At 30.5% G+C, this 15,660-nt stretch overlaps 1 protein-coding gene and 1 long non-coding RNA gene across 22 annotated transcripts; one reads left to right on the top strand and one right to left on the bottom strand.

Annotated features, from left to right (window-relative positions):
• Window positions 1–7,472: 7,472 nt before the first annotated feature.
• On the bottom strand, window positions 7,473–13,198 carry LOC110910728. 21 transcript variants are annotated; one of them, XR_002576416.2, is made up of 12 exons: window positions 12,903–13,197; window positions 12,428–12,601; window positions 12,242–12,359; window positions 12,006–12,122; window positions 11,777–11,881; window positions 10,917–11,127; window positions 10,108–10,211; window positions 9,376–9,475; window positions 9,197–9,294; window positions 8,712–8,779; window positions 8,128–8,224; window positions 7,473–8,029 (listed from the first exon to the last, which is right to left on the bottom strand). XR_002576416.2 is itself a non-coding variant. In XM_022155328.2 (5 exons), exons 1-5 carry the CDS (start codon window positions 10,103–10,105, stop codon window positions 8,449–8,451), a joined length of 501 nt encoding a protein of 166 aa, XP_022011020.1. In that variant the 5' UTR covers window positions 10,106–10,872; the 3' UTR covers window positions 7,473–8,448. The 21 variants fall into 21 exon arrangements, 1 of the variants encoding a protein (XP_022011020.1); XR_004881657.1 differs by adding an exon at window positions 11,214–11,427 and having other exon boundaries at window positions 7,473–8,779; window positions 12,903–13,198; XR_004881658.1 differs by adding an exon at window positions 9,935–9,967 and having other exon boundaries at window positions 7,473–8,779; window positions 10,064–10,211; window positions 12,903–13,198.
• Window positions 13,199–15,001: 1,803 nt separating this feature from the next.
• LOC110914791 lies at window positions 15,002–15,381 on the top strand. The gene is made up of 2 exons (XR_002578596.2): window positions 15,002–15,064; window positions 15,147–15,381. It is a non-coding gene; the product is annotated as an uncharacterized LOC110914791 (long non-coding RNA).
• The last annotated feature ends 279 nt before the right edge of the window (window positions 15,382–15,660 follow it).

Below are 15,660 nucleotides of genomic sequence, written 5' to 3'. Positions count from 1 at the left end.
TACAAAAATTAGACTGAAAAGGTAAAACATAGAAAATAATAACTAAGCCGACTTAAGATTCGCGAGTTTCAAGTGAGCTGTTAAACCGTAAGAAATAGACGTAAAAATGGTGAACTACACGCGTGTGTTGCAGCGTGTAACTCACAAAGATCTAGAACGAATCGTAAAATAACAAACTTGTAAGAGATGTAAAGTATATGAGACCAAAGTTAAAAGTGGAAATAGAAAAAGTTTATGACAAATACGTAAAAGATGAAAACTATAAGGTTAAAAGTGTAAAAGATAAAAAATTTGGGTTAAAAGTGTAAAAGATAGAAAGTCAAAGGGTTAAAAAGAAAAGAAAAAGAATAGTGTTTTTTGTGAAAGAGAAAATTTTGTAAATAATAGTGGTAAATGGTAAATTATATACTTTTTTGTTTTTATATGTAACTTGTTTTAGGTGAAACTTTCTTGAAAACCGACAGAATTTGAAAGTCAACTCTAGAGGCTACTAGATCTGTTCAAGACTTTATTATTTTATGGTTGTCCAAAATAAAATAATTAATTTGTTGATTATTTTATAATTTTATAAAAGGTGAATAACTAACATACATCACCCATACTTTATGTTTGTTCTTCCATTTTGTATTAACATAAGCATTTTATTTTGATTAATTGCTTGCCCATGGTTGAATGAATATAAGTGGCTGGTCATTTAGTGTTTGTTTATGGTAGATAACTCAGGGTAATTGGATGAGTATCAAATCATGTTTTATGTTGAAAATTTTAGGTTTTCATGTGCTTATGTTGAATGATATTGGTGTATTTTGTTGATTGTGTATGTATGGGTATTTTTATGCATAGGCTTAATGTCGCCTTTCAATGATTGTATAATCCAACTTCCTGCTCATTTGAAAAATCTCAAATTATCTTTTGATCCTTTTGTTAGTTATTAGGTTCACACATATCATCTATCTCGCTATGAACAAATTATCATATTTCCTAATCTCTTAAATAACCATTTTACATTGGAAACACGAATGCGCTAAGTTAGTTAACAGCCAACACATAGCTATGTAAACATAACAAAACACCATTTCATATCTCTTGATAATATCATTAGCTTTTTATAAGTTATAAATGTGATATTTCATTCGAATGATGTCTAACATTTAAACACGTACTTTAGATGTACACTCTCATTTTAAACAACACGTGCTCACTTTGGATTTGCTAGGTGATTTTCTTACTATCAAAGTACCAAACCTCGTGTCTTTCTAACTTTATACAACAACGTATAATTCAATGAACATGGTGTCTTCATCATTTCGACGAACTTTTGTATATCTAGTCAAATTTCACCAAATTAGTTAGATATAGAGCAATTATACTAATCGTGACCGGTATAAATCTCACTAAACTTACATACATGTTCCAAATGAATTCCAAATTTAAGAATCACTAAATCATTTGACTCGTCATCACTATTATTATCAACTTCAACACTTTATTGGCCAAATTTTTATTTTTTTTGTTTGAAAAACCGTTTTACACATTGGTGAGCTTCTTTGGGGCCTGCGATGCCCCGGCCTCCGCCTGTTTTTCGCTCGTAGTGTTAAATTTTACCGAAAATTTTTGAAAAAAAATATATTTGTAGTGTAAAATATTGGATTTTTAAGAGCCCAATCCCCACCGATTTAGATTTTAAAAATCCAGCCTCCGCCAAGTTTTCGTTCAAGCTCCGCCACTGGTTTTACATTAGAACTTTCCAAAACACTAGTTGGTCAAATTGACTAACAATTTATCAGTTTGACCATTTAAAGTCAAACAAAGCTAGATCATCTATAGAGGTCTACTGGGATTTTCAATCAAACACATTTCATAGGTGATATTAGTCATTTACAAGTCACAATATACATTTAACAATCCATGTTCAAAAATATACTATAGGCAAAAAAAATAATTCATTTTTCATGAAAATCAATGCAACTTCAGATTCATCTTCCATAAACAACATAAAACTTTTTATGTCACATTTTGGTTTTAAACCGACTTTTACTAGTTGGGTAGCAAACCCCATTATTTAACTCAAGAACTAGGTGGAATGTAAGGCTTTTGCTTATCAAATGCAACGAACTAGGAGTAAACTAACTAATATTCGGTTATCACCTTATTTAACCTCAAACTTAGGTTTAGTTAGATTTTACATAAAGTTTGACTTATTTGACTTTTAGTCAATATTTGTCAATAAACTATGTACTTTCTGGTTTTAATATATCGAAATACGGTTTTAAATAGACGAATTCGAAATAAATAATCCCACCTAACTCAATATGGCTGATAATAATCCCAAGTCAGTTATTGGCCGATAATAATCCGAACTGGTCATTTTTTTTTTGTAAAGTAGTCCGCCGTTAAAATAGCTTAACGGAGTTAAGTTTTTTTTTTTTTTTTTCGAATTACAAAACGATGTTTTAGTTGAAAAATATATAAGTAATTATAAAAACATAAGATATTAAATTGAAAAATATATGACTCTTATATTTCTAATAAAAGAACTAATGAGTGATTTCTAAGTGAATAGTGTTTAAGTTAAATTGATAAGGTTGTGAATACTGATATATGTACTAACTTCCTACCAGGGAAACCAATGCACATGACTTGTAACAAATCAATTTCCATGTGCATACTAAAGGTTTCTTAGTTATTAATTTGTTTAGTTTATTCTTTCTCTAACAATTAAGGTAATTGATGATAATCTACTAGAAGATTTTCTATGCTAATTAAGCAGTAATTTCAAACTATTGTCCCAGAGCTTAATATTTGATTCTTTTGTTTAGTTGTCTTTGGTTATAGTTATGGTTTGACCTTTTTTTCATTGAAACATGTGTTTATTACTCAAAACATATGAAATATACCTATTGTAACAATATTTAGATATATGTATTTATCATGCTTTTACTGTTTAGTCAATTGATGTGGTGTACCAACTTAAATGAGCAATTACAAACTATATTCTTCTACGGGTATTTTATATAGAAAAATATTACAATAATAAAATAAATATCATATCATTATCAAGGGAGGATTTTACACACAAAGACATTTTTGTATGGTAACAGAAAGACTATGTTATTTTTAAATTAAAAAGAAACTAAAATATAAGAATATGGTTCATGGTTGAGATGAAATGTTTATTCAATACTTCTAAGTTCTAACGTTACAAAAGATTTATAAACAAAGTTTATTTATTTATTTATTTATAGAACACACACATAACCTACTTGTACTTATACATTTAAAAACGATAATGTGGGGTAGCCCACTTGGTAGAGACATACGTCACTTAAAGGGAAGGTCTTGGGCAAAAGAGTAATTTATTAATGTAAAATAAATGAATAACATTTGTCATTCTAACAAAAAATACATTTAAAAAAATACGAACACATTGGTTTAATGTTTTTTAATATAACTTAGAGTTAATTACAAAGATAGTCCTCGTGGTTTATTAAAAATAACACATTTAGGTACTAAGGTTTTTGAGTAACAACTTCAAGTTATATGGTTTGAATTTTGTAACATATTGGGGTACTAAGACTAACTTACGATAATTTTTCTATTAAATTCAGTTAAATTAATAAAATACCCTTTTATAAATACAGGGACTATTTATGTAATAAATCACATTTAATCACAAAGACCATTTATAGAAATAAAAAAGATTGTCGATCACACGTGACCACCAACACTGCACTTGAGATTTTTTTTTTTGAATCTAACGATGGGTTCCTGAGTTTACCAAAGGAAAGAAAAGAAGAGAGATGGAATTTAGGAGAGAAAAGAAAGTATGGAAAAGGGAAGTATATAATTTCATTTAATGTTCCAAAGTTCGAAGAAAAGCAAAATAAACTAAAAATTTTATGTGTTTCCGAGTTGAAAAAAAGAGACAAAATAAAGATATATGTCAGGATGAGCTTTTAGATATCAATTTAAAATGTCTGATTGGGTCAGGATGGGTAAGTGGGTAACCCTAACCACCGAATCAAATCAGAATCGTTCGTAATCACAAGTGACAATTTCACCCCTTTTTGTCTGAATCAGAATCGTTCAGCAGCAGCAAGAATATGATATCCCCGGTGCACCTTTTGGATCTCGTGTTGTCTCATGTTGTTGTCGTACTTACTCTGCGTTAATTGAATGAAACTTTTGTTAGAGGCAACTGTTGAGTTCATGATCTTCGTTGAATCTGATTTTGTGCGGTTTGACTTTTGAGCGTGTTATGTAAATCTAGAGTGTAAGATCAGTTTGATTTTGGATTTAATTGAGTTTGAATTAGGTGAAATTGATAAAAGGTGTTGTTGATTGGTGCTTAGATTCGGTTAGAAGATGAATATACTTGAGATGCAAACAGATTAAATGTTCTCCGTTGAATTTGATTTAGTGTATTGATTATGTGTGGTTTTAGCATGTTTTATAAATCTAGAGAATGAGATCATTAAGATATGCCACTGTCTGTTTGTAGATTTTGGAGTTATTGGGTTTGATTTAGGTGAAATTGATAAAAGTGTTGGTGATAGGTTCTTAGGATTGGTAGGTAGCTGAATATACTGGAGATGCAAAGTGATGTGATCTCCATTGAATCCGATTTAGCGTATTGATTATGTGTGGTTTCAGCATGTTTTGTAAATTTAGAGAGTAAGGTCAATTTGATATGCATAACTGTTGTGTGTGAATAGATTTTGGATTTATTAAGTTTTTTAAAATTTGATTTTTAATTTTGTAATTAAAAATTAAAAATTGAAAATTAGGATTTTGGATTTTGGGTGGGTTGACCTTTTTTTGATTTTTTTAAATTTTTTGATTTTTAATTTTTTTTTTTTTTGATTTTTTAATTTATTTATATTTTTAGCCTATCATGTCCAAATCCATCTTGACAAAAACTCATCTTGACCTAAACCCATCCTAACCCATTTCTTAATAAATTCATCCTAAACCATTACCCAAACTTACCCAACCCACCCATTTTGCCACCCCTAATTTTTAGGGTTATACCCTTGTTGGGTTTTATTATTAGTTAAGTGAGAGGATAAAATGGTAAATGCAAAAACCTTAGATGTGTATTCTTTCACTTTCTTCTAGTTATGAAGGAAAATTTTCCTTCTAGCATGATTGTAAAAATTCTAACTAGACACCGATTAATCAATCACTGATTGATCATAATTAAATCTTGATTTGTTTTCCCAATTTTGTTTGTCGGTCTTACAGTTAAAATCTTTATGTTCGAAATCTTGAGTTCTTTATGTTTATTAATGATTTCATAGGTTTTTGATTATTTGAGTTCTGATGTGGGGTTTAAGTTTAAAACCATCAATACTGTCAAAGAAAGTCAAGGTCTTAGAGATTGATTTTGTGGATTCTGCTTCACTAAATGATTTGTGATAATCCAAATTGTAGATGTTGAAACTAATGAAGAAGATGTAAAATATTTCTTGTAGGACTCATAATAGTTTATTTATATTTTTAGTATCTCTTTAGTTTATTTTTAATTTATGTTTGTCGCATTTATATTTTTAACTAGGTTATAACCCCGTATATTACACGGGTTGAATAAATGTAATTTTATAAATAAAATAATAAAAAAGTTATATCTTTGAGAACCTCTGTGTTGTACGGGTTGAGTAAATTTAATTTTATATATTAAATAATGTAAAAAGTTACATTTTTAAGAAGCTCATTTGTTATACGGGTTGGGCACATGTAATTTTATATAACAAACAATAAAAAGTTATATCCTTATAAACCTTATGCATTATATGGATTGAATAAATCTAATTTTATATATTACATATAAAAAATTATATTTTTTAAAACCCCGTGTATTACACGAGTTGCATAAATGTAATTTTGTGTATTAATATCTTTAAAAAAAACTAATGGATATTCTCGATATACGATGGATGGGGTGATTGCGGTGATGGTTCTTATAAATGTCACGTAAACATAGTGATTACCGTATTTGAGTTGAGAATTGAACACGGAAATAAAAGTATAGAACCAACAAAACATTGATTAATATTTTTGTTTACCCCTTATAAACATTTTTGAAATAGGTTCTATCCTTAACTACTTTAGTTTAATAAAATAAATAAATCATTTACATTATATCAATTTATATCGAAGGGGTTAGTCCAAGCGTTATGTGATGTGTTAACCATATGAAAACGCACGTTTTGACGTATCCGATTGAACTCAATATATCCTATAGTTGCATTGCGATTGGATTAAAACGTAACGTAAATCGAATTTATATCGTACAATCATAACATATTATACGCGACCCGACTAACTCGAATTTATATCGTCAAGGCAAAAACTCTTGAGGGGGTCAAAGTGACATTTACAAAGTTCATAAAAAGTTAAGTGGTTAAAAATTGGATTTTCTGAACTTAAGGGATAAGAAATGGTAAAGATAAAATTTGATAAAGTTTTGGGTAAGAAGGAAACTATAACAAAGTTATAAATATTATAAAATATTATATTATCTCCTATATAAATTGTTTAAATTTATATTAAATTTAATTTTATAATTAACTTTTAATTAATATTAATTATTTATAAAAATAGATGCCTTCAATAAATGGCATGTGTCCATTTATTGGTTTCTTTTATTATATAGTATAGACTAGGTTATACCCCGTGGTACCCACGGGTCGCTCTATTTTAAGGATATTGATATTTTATTAATTTTATTACAAGTGTTTTTTTATGTAAATTTGTAAAGATATCTATATATATTCTAAAGTTTAGTTATAGGTTCTATTTTAAAACCAAAATTTATGGTTGTTTTAAATGCATCATCCTATAAAAATCCTATTAATTGCATTTAATTTATATTAAATAAATAAAAGATAAAATAAAAAATAAAATAAAATAATTATATATCAATAATCATTAAAATTAATATCATCAATAACACATTATACTAAATAATATATTATAGATAAAGGTAGATTAGTTTAAAGTTAACTTTGATCTTAATTTGTTTTAACTAGTGGGAGACCCGCGCGTTGCAGCGGAGTCAATAACATGAGGACATGAACAAATCACCAACTTACCACCAACACTTACCATCTACAATACCCTATTTTAAGAAAATAAAAGTTATAAAAAACAATAGATTTGTCAATTAAACAAATGCACCACTTAAAACATGATGTTTAAGTTAATATGGAGCAAAGTTTAAAAAATATATGTTGAATAGACCCCTTTATAAGCAATATTTCCTTCTTTGCATATAAAGTTAATTATTATTAAATTTAATAATATAGAAACTATAGAACAGTAGAACGAAAAACAAAACTAAATAAAGCGATTCCACTCCTTTGGGTTTCTGATTCCACTCCTTTGGGTTTCTGGACCAAACCGAAACATGGGCCGGTAATTTTATAGAAACTATAGAACAGTAGAACGAAAAACAAAACTAAATAAAGCGATCCCGCATAAGCCAAACATAATTTAAATATCAACAAGCCTTTCTAAACTTCAAAGATTTTTGGTACACTTTTTCTTTTATGGAAGTCTTATATGATACTTGGTCTCTTCCAACAAACAGAAACAAACAAGTCGGCTTTCTTTATCAGACAAACGAATCAAGATACCCATACCTATGTCGTTTGTTGTACTGTAGCAAGCTCGAATAAATCCAGTGCGGCACGCCAATGTAAAGCGTTTCATCATCAGGACTAAGAGAGACACCAGCCATCTCCCCAAATAAATCAATCTCTTGGCGTTTTTCATAGTTTAGCTTGGTATTGCAGACATGAACAAAATCCGCAGCTTCTGCAACCACCAAAAACTGCCCGTCTGATGAAAAACAAACCGATCGAACCGCAACCATGTTGCCTTTAAGAACTGAGACCGGGGTTGCAAGATTTCTTATATCCCATAGCCTACAAGTCTTGTCTTGATTGCCTGTAGCAAAGATTCGGCCATCTGGATGCCATGCAGATGCAAACAAGTAGTCTAGGTGGCCTTCCATTGTGGCAGCCCTCTGCCAAAAAAAATATGAGTAGCCAAGAATGATGACATTATCTAAAAAAGAAAATAAGAAAATCAAAATGAAGAGTTAAAATAATATATTGTATTCACAAGTTCCTGGCTTTCCATTTGAAGAGTGTACAAGCAATCCATTAAGATGATCCCCAACTACAGCTATGAGTTTGCGATCCGGGCTCAAGGATATATGCTGCAACGTTAAGGAAACGGGTCAGTCAGGTTAAAAGACATACAAAATGTATTCTATATTATCATAGTAACTAAAATCTTTAGTGGGAAACCCGCGCGTTGCCGCGGAGTCGACAATATGGGGCGTGAGCCAAACACAACGCATTTGACCCAAAAGTTTTTTCTTATTTTTTTCAATTGTTGTTACTTTGATTCACATATTTAAAACAATAAATAATATACATTTTAAAATATAAATGGGTTAAAGGTAACCCACGAATCCGTTGGATTCGACCCAAACACGACCCGTTTAGCTAAGCGGGTTCGATTGAAATTGACCCGAAACCGGTTATACCAAACCCAAACCCATGAATTTCGTATTAGGTTTGATCTAATAGCACAGAACTCAGACGATGATCTCCATAGCTGAAACATTAGTATTAATATATTAAACTTGAATAATGAAGATGTTAAGGTAACATGTTATTGTAAAGAAAGAAATATGGCACCTCGAGTGTTGCACTTGGACCAGGAAAAGTCAACGTGAGAGACCCTCTGTCTCCAAGCAAACCGGAAGCTACAAAGAAATTCTAAGGTTTCTTAAGCTTCATCTCAGAGATCGACAGTTTGGCTAGCTCATAATCAACATTCCACAAGTGCAAAACAGACAAAAAATTCTTATTTTAGATGTAACAGGCAAAAGTGCCCAAACCTCAAGGACGATTTTGCCATTTTACTCAAAACAAAATTATTTCCTTTTAAGCTAATCAAAATAATTTTACTCTTAATTAACAAAACGTCTTCCCATCTTCTACAAAAATGTGATTTTAGTCATTTTATCTATTAATTTCATAATAAGTCATAATTTTCAAGTTTACAAAAGACCCTCTAAGAACCAACTTTTATCATCTAATTCTGATTATTTAATATTAAGTAATCAAGTTCAAAATGAACATCCAAACAACCCTATATTAATATAAGTCCGTTCACAGACCTCGTCTCCAGGTGGACTGATGTGATAAATGCAGAAATTATGAAGAAGCAATGAAGCGGCTTCGGGACAGAAGAATAGTCCTTGAAAACACAACATATCTGTCCACAAAATTGAACCTTAATCAGACCAAAAGTATGATAAAACAACATGAAAAGAATCAAAGAGTTACAGATTCTTACGATTTAGAGCTAAATGTGGATATGTAATTAAGGGTGGCTTTTCTTGGTCTCCATACACGATTACAGACACGGACCCATGGCCGGTTTGAATAATATGTTCCTGACAACAAATTTTGCAGCACGTATTAACAACAAAGATCGTGATTCACGTCAACCTGTCAAAAACTATTTTAATCAAGTAATCAATCGACACTCATTTGTTTAAGCTTCAAGACGTAATTCTTGATCAATGTTTTATTCCACACGGAGATGGCTGAGCAATATTTTATTATATAGAATCTAAAAGAAGAACATAGAGAACAGAAATAAATAAACGAGCACGTTGCAGTTGGACTCTCGAAATCATAATGTAAGTTTACAATTAAAAAGGGGTATTCAAATATTCAATTAACCCATTGGGGCATTTCATCAAACACCTTGCATTCAGTACACAAACAAGCTCATATCCAAATGGGTATTCAAGAAATCAATCATATGACACATGATACTGATTACTAAAACAAAAACCCACTAAATCACAACAAATAAATGTAAAAATAAACTCAAAGGTTACAAAAACCTGTTAAACCCATTGGCGCAGTTCATCAAACACCTTGCATTCAATACACAAACAAGCTCATAACCAAATGGGTATTCAAGAAATCAATCATATGACACATGATATTGATTATTGAACACAAACACATACCTTCTCGTATAGATTCTCACGATTTTGCCCTAATCTGTGCATACCTTGTTTGACCTAGAGGAGCAAGCAGCAACGCTGGTCGCCAGCGAATCAGCGGGGGGATTTTCCGGCCGGGGCAACAGGTCTGCGATGGAATGTCCAGTTTACTCTAGATAAAGATTTAAAGTGGGTGACAATAAGTACCTTTAACGGATACCAAAATAAGTAGAATGAGGAAAATAAAGAGGAAGATGTTTGGAATTCCTAATTGAATGTCTGAGATAATCAAGGGATGGGGGTTTGATTCAGAGGTTGTCGATAGGTTTCTTGAGGGCAGAGAAGGAAAGAATTGTGAGTCGGTGAGTATGGAGTGTAGGTGTAATTTACTATTAAATCCTCCTAGTGTCTTAAAAACTTGAACTCTTTACGATTTTACCCTCTGAAAACAAGCTTTTTTAATTGTATATATAGCTTTAAGAGTTAGACACAATTTAAAATTACGTTTGTGTACATCACTTTTCCTTTTTATAGTACTAGTGGGGAACCCGCGCGTTGCAGCGGAGTCGATAATATGGGCCGAGAACATAATTCAAACCTAAAAATGCTAAAAAATCATATATGTTGTGTGTGTGTGTGTGTGTGTATATAAGTGGGAATGCCCGCACGTTGCCGCAAATACTTCTTGTTTTGGCTCGCCGCACGTTGAGGTGGCGACAATTCAAACTTCGGATGATATTCAACTACCAAGTTAAGAAAAAAAAGTTTGAACATTTTAGAGTAAAAATCGAAACACTTTTCATGATATTTAATCATAAATATTAAAATATTAACTCATGAGTCTTATTTATCGTTTAAAGTAAGTCATGATTTGAACCTAGATTGATCTCTTCCGGGCCGAGTTGGCTAAACACAGTCGTTTCTTGAAAGATAATAGAATCGTGCAATCATCGATTTTTGAAGCTGGGTACATGTGTCTCCAATTAAGCTTTCACTGCATGATCAACTACAGATCTTGCTGCCATTGATCTGTTGTTCATTGACCCATTAATCTTTAGCACCTCATCATTTTTAAGCACATCCCACACCTGCATCAAGCCAAAACAAACATAAAACATTAATGTTTGAAGAGCATCTTCCATCTCTAAAACTTAAATTAACTAAAAAATCTTACTCCATTAGTTGCTAAGACCATAAATTCATGGTGGTCTGTAAGTTTATGATAATATACATTCAGAACGGATATAAGTCCATAGTCTTTCAAACAAAAATCCCCGAAAGCTCGTGACATTGCAAGTCCAGGCCAATCTTGATCCGTCGACCATACTCGATATATATGCTTAGTTCGTGTCCCAATTGCCCATACTCTCTCACCACATGTCTTTATTCTTTCATATTCACCGATTTATTATAATTGTTAAATGTAATTTATTCTTAAAAGTAACCCTTACTAACAATAAACACAACATGAGCAGGCTGGATAGCATAAAAATAGATCTTATCGTGCAGTCGAAATAAGAATATATCTAGTATAAATATGAATATATGTAGTATAAATGTATAATAATATGATATCAAGAATTAAGAAACAAATAACAATTTTTTTTCAAAAACATAACAAATTATGATTTGGGGCCATTTAAAATTTTGGGCGTAAAGTTTATATGTTATAGACTGGCTCAATCACCATTGCCAGTCTTGCCACCTCTACAAAGGAGAAAGCACGCGAGCACTTACGAGTTTTGCGATGATTAACACCTGGATCATACTCGAATTAGAAAGCCACTTCTTCTAAGATTGCGGCTAGTTATTTGCAGTGTCCACACCATGATGCATAGATCTCTAGTAGAATTGTAAAACCAAGATTAAACATGGTAAGATCCATGTATAAATGGATCAAATATTCAGATTACTTGCTATAATATTAAAAGAAAATGCATGTTCAACCAAGCATTTGATAAATTACCATTCTTTTTAGAGTCCAAAACCATGTCTTTAAGTTGTTGGTAACCACCACCTTCACCGGTTCATCATTGGTTTCTGGGATCGACTCGGATTTTATATATGATTGAAGCCTCCCATCCTAGAGAAATGCAAAAAAATATTATGTTTATTGGGAAGACAAACAATTCATGTAATAGTGACAATTTACATGTTGGGTTGACCAATTATATCAGCCAACCCAATTCGAAATACCTCGACCTTTTAGATTAGGTCCAAGTCAAATTGTGTATTTCACAGCTGCTGCTTTCTTAGACATTATGCTTATCCTTGTCGGCCGGCTTCGCTTGAAAGTTCATAATTAGGAGATATTCGTCATCTGCCAATATCTATACTTTAAAATCACCACAGAATATTAAAGAAAACAACATTCAATGGCTTAGATACCTTTAATCATGATGAACTCTGCATCCTCCAGGGTACGTGTGAAGAAACCATAGTCACTGAGCACAATCGATAGCCGATTTAAAGACATTGGATTCATGTTCTGACTATATCTTTTCACCACCGTTGATAATGTGCTTGTTCACAACATTCTGACCATTTGCAAGGACACCTTTCCTAAACAAATCAATAACCATTCAAATAAAACCATGAGGAAGTAGGAATCAACTAACATTATATGCATTATGTTCGTGATGATTATGCTGAATACTAAAAAAATAATGATTAACACAATCTGCATGTCAAAGCTTTTCAGCAGGACAATGTTTTTATGCCCCCTCCACCAACACCCCCAATTGTCCCATATGCCGAACCCAGAAACCCTAAATATAAAAACAACGATGATAAAAATATTTCAATTAAAACATCAATCAAATCACATAGGGTTGTAATAAATTGTTACAATGATAAAACTTACATGCCAGATTTTGTCTTTGGGTATGAGAATTTGGGGAACAACAGATTTGGTGATCGTAACTGTTGCCGTTGATGAAGTAAACGGTGACGGTGGTGACGATGAGTAAATAAAAGGAACGTCTTAACTTCTTCAGTTTCTTGTAAGGGTTAAATGAGATTCAATCTTCAATTGCATTCAATGCGAAAATTGAGTGGAATTTCAATCGGGCAGGGAGGGAATTGAAACCCATTCAAGCGTTGAGGGTGATGGTACAATGAAGAGTTTTCTCTAATCTGTGTGAGGCCGGTGTTAAGGGAGAGGGGCAAGAATGGAAAAAAATTGCAAAAAGTTGAGGATTTTAATTGACTTTTCACATGCCATCTTAAAATTATGATAGAAATTACCAATTATGTCCATAGGAGATGTATTATATAGTAATATAGATAATTGGTTTAAAGATAATTATTCCAAACTTATGATTATTCTATAAAATGATCTTTGACAAGGTAACCATAAATTTAAATTTCGAAGTAACTAATATATTAAAAGTAGCTCAAATATAATTCGTAATAAAAACACAACAATATATTTTCAAAGAAAACATATAATAAAAAAAATAGGTAAAGGGATCCAAATGATATCAAATATTAAGAACTTATCCATGATATTAGTATCAGAATTTAATAGATTAAGATAAAATTTAAACCGAAAGATCATAAGTATCATAAAAATATCATTAAATTAAAGTTAAAAAGTAAAGAAAAAAATTATTATTATAATATTAAAATAATAAAAATATATAAAAAACTATATATATTATTAAAATATTAAAATTACTATTTGTACCGATACCAAACAAGACCGTACCGGTATTTTCGATACCAATACCGGTTGACACCAAGCTTATCCCACCCCGTGATACTAAAAAATCATTAAATTAAAGTTAAACAGTAAAAAAGGAATTATTATTATAATATTAAAATAATAAAAGTATTAAAATAACTATATATATATATATATATTCTAATATATTATTAACAAGATTTTGGCTAAATTAATTAGATTATTATAAATAATAATAATAATTTACAAATAAAACAACACAATTTGCAACAAAGCAATGCATGAAACACCATATTAACATATAGTACAGTACATTAATGCTAGAACCTAATCTATACTATATTATAAAGCATTTCATAAGGATACCAACCAAATTTAAGTAATTACAATCTTTTATACTTATGGTACAACAACTTAATGATGTTAGTAAGGGGTGAAATGGTCTTTCTACATTAATATTAAAAAAATAAAAAAAATAATTATCTATATCTATATCTATCTATCTATACTATATTATAAAGCATTTCATAAGGATACCAACCAAATTTAAGTAATTACAATCTTTTATACTTATGGTACAACAACTTAATGATGTTAGTAAGGGGTGAAATGGTCTTTCTACATTAATATTAAAAAATAAAAAAATAATTAAATGAGAATATAATCACAATTAATTATAATAATACAATAATAAGTTCGGTTCTTAAATGCAATTAATAAACGAAACCTATTGGGATAAACCGCAAAAGCACTCCAAAGGTCCAATTTCAATCAATATGTAATAAATTTGACCGATTAAGGAATCTCCTATCATTGCTATAAATTCACCATTTCACTCAACATCAACTCCTTTGTCTACTATTGTGCGAGTTAGAGTCGAAAAGAAAGAGATAAGAAAGAGATAAGTTGATATGAAATTTATTTATCTTGGTGGAAAGGTGTGTTATTTTATACCCATTTCAACATTTATTCGAAAAAACTTTGGTTTGTTTCTTAAAATATTCAAATGGGATAACAGTTTTCTTTTACATAATCTATGAGTTTATATTGATGTTTTATTATGTTTTTGGTGATTTAGTGGTTTTTTTTTTCAAATTATGATTTTATATTACATATAAAGTATACACACAGGTTATTGGATACAAAAAGACAGACACTTCATACTTCATCAAGGTACCCTTGCATGACTATAGTATCTGGAACCATTTACCAATGTATTGTTTAATTGTTCATAAATTTATAGTCTTTTTCCTTTTTGCAGCTTCATGTATATGGAGGTGTAAAAGGGTGGGTACGAGAAAAGTTATTCATTTGGAGATAGACATTTATTTGGCCTATTGGTATTTCCTTTTTTAATTTCTACTTTACTATTTTTTTTAAACATATGATGCTTTTGTGTGATTTAATTGATACTATATATAGGCAATATAGATGCAGAGGAAATATTTGAGGAGGTATTGTTTGACAGGATTGGGCAGCAAACTTTAAGGGCTCGGATGTTTTCAACCCGCGCAAAAGATTTAAATTGATTGCGTTTATCTATACTATCGTATAAAGCATTTCACAAGGGTTCCAACCAAATTTAAATAATTGCAACATATTATGCTTATAGTACAACAACTCAATGAAGTTAGTAAAGGGAATTAGTCTTTCTACATGAGTATAAATTGATAAATACAATTAAATTGATAACTTTATAAATTAAGTATTGTTAAATACCTGATAAAGAATTAAATCATTTGACTTAGTTGAACATCATCACCTTCCTCATATTTACATTGCTTTTCCATTTCAAGTTCTCCGTAACCGATTACTTGATTGAATTTTATAATTAAGTCATTATTATTTGGTTTAGTAATTGCTAAACATCATACAAATAAGGTTACAACTTTTTTTGCAATTTTATCAGATAGTTGATGAACATCATATGAAATAA

Source organism: Helianthus annuus, chromosome 15, assembly GCF_002127325.2.
Source record: "Helianthus annuus cultivar XRQ/B chromosome 15, HanXRQr2.0-SUNRISE, whole genome shotgun sequence".
Classification (NCBI taxonomy): domain Eukaryota; kingdom Viridiplantae; phylum Streptophyta; class Magnoliopsida; order Asterales; family Asteraceae; genus Helianthus; species Helianthus annuus.
The sequence above is the reverse complement of the archived record's forward strand: the minus strand, read 5'-3'. Positions and strand labels throughout refer to the sequence as shown.